This window comes from Chiloscyllium plagiosum, unplaced genomic scaffold (genome assembly GCF_004010195.1).
Source record: "Chiloscyllium plagiosum isolate BGI_BamShark_2017 unplaced genomic scaffold, ASM401019v2 scaf_11503, whole genome shotgun sequence".
NCBI classification, from domain to species: domain Eukaryota; kingdom Metazoa; phylum Chordata; class Chondrichthyes; order Orectolobiformes; family Hemiscylliidae; genus Chiloscyllium; species Chiloscyllium plagiosum.
In genome coordinates this window covers 1-2,919 of record NW_025201560.1, presented here as the reverse complement: position 1 = coordinate 2,919, position 2,919 = coordinate 1, and the positions used below count along the sequence as shown (strand labels likewise).

General features: G+C 48.9%; 1 protein-coding gene across 1 annotated transcript; it reads right to left on the bottom strand.

Annotated features, from left to right (window-relative positions):
• Positions 1 to 1,287: 1,287 nt before the first annotated feature.
• Positions 1,288 to 1,674, bottom strand: LOC122546146 (histone H2A-like; the record flags this gene model as incomplete). The annotated part of the gene is made up of 1 exon (XM_043684962.1): positions 1,288 to 1,674. A coding segment is annotated over one exon (387 nt), but the record flags the coding sequence as incomplete, so codon positions are not given.
• Positions 1,675 to 2,919: the final 1,245 nt, after the last annotated feature.

The window sequence follows — 2,919 nt, the reverse complement described above, 5'->3', positions numbered from 1 at the left end:
GGTCAGGCTGGGGGCGGTGTGTGGACGGTGGTTAGGGTCAGGCTGGGGGTGGTGTGTGGATGGCTGTGAGGGTCAGGCTGGGGTGGTGTTGGACGGTAGTGGAGGTCAGGCTGGGGGTGGTGTGTGGGCGGGCGATCGTGCTGTGTGCTGCTGCAGATTCCTGAATGGGGAGCAGACTTTAAAAACTCTGAGCACCAGAAGAAAGGCATTTAATAGATTCACCGAATAATTGGTTATCCGAATGAAGTAGTGCCCACCCAACTTGTTCGGATAATTGAGGTCACACTGTAGGTGGGAACATGAATAGGAAGGGTTTGGAGGGATATGAGCTGGATGCTGGCAGGTGGGACTAGATTGGGCTGGGATATCTGGTCGGCATGGACGGGTTGGTCCGAAGGGTCTGTTTCCATGGCAGTTCACCTCAATGACTCTATGACCTTCCAGCCAATTTTGTGTCCAAATCGCTCCATCTCCTTATATTCTATGGTGTTGAACTTGCTAACCCGTCTGTTATGTGGAACCTTGTTGAACGTCTTTCTGAAGTCCAAGTTAGTGATTTCCATGCGCAAAGCTATGCTAACTATTCTTAATCGTTCTTGTCTTTCCAATTACATGTAAATCCAATGCCTTATAATCCCTTCCAACAACTTGTCTTCTACTGAATTCAGGCTCACCGGTCTATAGTTCGCTGGCTTTTCCTTACCATCTTTCTCAAATAATGGCACCCGTCTTCCAGCAACTAGTCCAGAACTAGAGGGCATAGGTTTAGGGTGACAGGGAAAAGATATAAAATAGACCGAAGGGGCAACTTTTTCACGCAGAGGGTGGTAGGTGCATGGAATGAGCTGTCAGACGATGTGGTTGAGGATGGTATAATTGCAACATTTAAGAGGCATTTGAATGGATATATGAATAAGAAGGGTGTGGAGGGATATGGGCTGGGTGCTGTTAGGTGGAACTAGATTGGGTTGGGATATCTGGTCAGCATGGATGGGTTGGACCAAAGAGTCTGTTTCCATGCTGTACATCTCAATGACTCTGACTCTAAATGGCCAGTTTCCACACCATAGGGATTCTAAGAGAAAGTCATTTGGACAGGTACATAATCGGAAATGTTTGGATACATGTAGACCAAGGGGAGGCAGGTGAGATTAACTCAGTTTGGAATTATGGTTGACATGGATGGTTTGGACCACAGCGTCTGTTTCTGTGATGTATAACATTACGACTCTAATTCCTGCTATCTCTATGTTCCACCCTCTTCACATCTTTCCAATAATGGTCTCTTCACTTTTTAGCGGCGCCCCCAGTGGTGGTTTTCTTGGGCAGCAGCACGGCCTGGATATTAGGCAGCACCCCGCCCTGAGCGATGGTCACCCCTCCCAGCAGCTTGTTGAGCTCCTCGTCGTTGCGCACGGCCAGCTGCAGGTGCCTGGGGATGATGCGGGTCTTCTTGTTGTCCCGGGCCGCATTGCAGGCCAGCTCCAGGATTTCAGCTGTCAGATACTCCAGCACCGCAACCAGATAGACCGGCGCTCCGGCACCCACACGCTCAGCATAGTTGCCCTTTCTCAGGAGCCTGTGAACACGTCCCACTGGGAACTGCAAGCCAGCTCGGGACGACCGAGAGTTCGCCTTGGCGTGACCTTTCCCACCGCCCTTTCCTCTTCCAGACTTGTGGGTGGCACGGTGGCACAGTGGTTCGCACTGCTGCCTCACAGCACGAGAGACCCGGGTTCAATTCCCGCCTCAGGTGACTGACTGTGTGGAGTTTGCACGTTGTCCCTGTGTCTGCGTGGGTTTCCTCTGGGTGCTCCGGTTTCCTCCCACAGTCCAAAGATGTGCAGGTCAAGTGAATTGGCCATGCTAAATTGCCCGTAGTGTTAGGTAAGGGGTAAATGTAGGGGTATGGGTGGGTTGCGCTTCAGCGGGGCGGTGTGGGCTTGTTGGGGCGAAGGGCCTGTTTCCACACTGTAAGTAATCTAATCTAATCTTTCCCTATCACTGTCACCTCACCCAGCCTTAGAACTCTTCCTTATCTCTAATAATTCATCTCTAGCCTTAGAACCCTCCCTAAATCTAATCCCCTCCAGTCTCTCAAAGCTCTGCTACATGTGCCTTTCTTTGACTCCAACCTTCAGGATACCCCATTTTTATTTCTCACTTGATGACGGTCCTTTCAGATTCCTGTGCTGAGCTCCAGAATGTCCTCCTAAACCTCTCTGGCTCTCTTTCCTCCCAAACACATTGACCAATCATGTGTATTCTATTCTGATAACACCTTTTCTGACCTGGTTTCAAAGGTGGCTTGTCATATTCCTATACTAAGTGTCTTGAGGTTTACAGCACAGAAAAAGGGTCTGTGGGCCATTGAATCTGTGACAGTAAGGAAAACTATCACCAAGCTATCCTAATCCATTTTCCAATACACAGTCATTCGCATCATCGGTCATAGTATCAAAAGCATGCACCTAAATATGTCTTGAATGCTACTGGGATTTCTGTGTCTCCCATCCTTACAGACAGTGAGGTTTAGACCAACTGTTGTTCTACGATGACATCACCCACAGGAACACAGAGCAGCTGGGTGCGTGTAAATCAGAGATCGCCAACACATTGGGAAGAATGGCGGGGTCCCTGAGAGGGGGCACAGGAGATTTACCTGGATGATTCAAGGAATGGGAGATTTTAGTAGTGTGTTTTGGTTTTTTTTTGCACTATTCATTTCTTTGATATTGGTGTTGCAGATACATAGAGAATATCGATCTACAACAGATGGGCTCCCCTTCTCTCCCTCTACCCTTGCCTGGGCTGTGCTAACCTTCAGGTTAAACCACCAGATATCTCTGCCTAATGAGAGAGCATCCCTATGGTCTGGTAGGGCAATGCTGTCTTTACCTTTTACATAGTGATGCCACT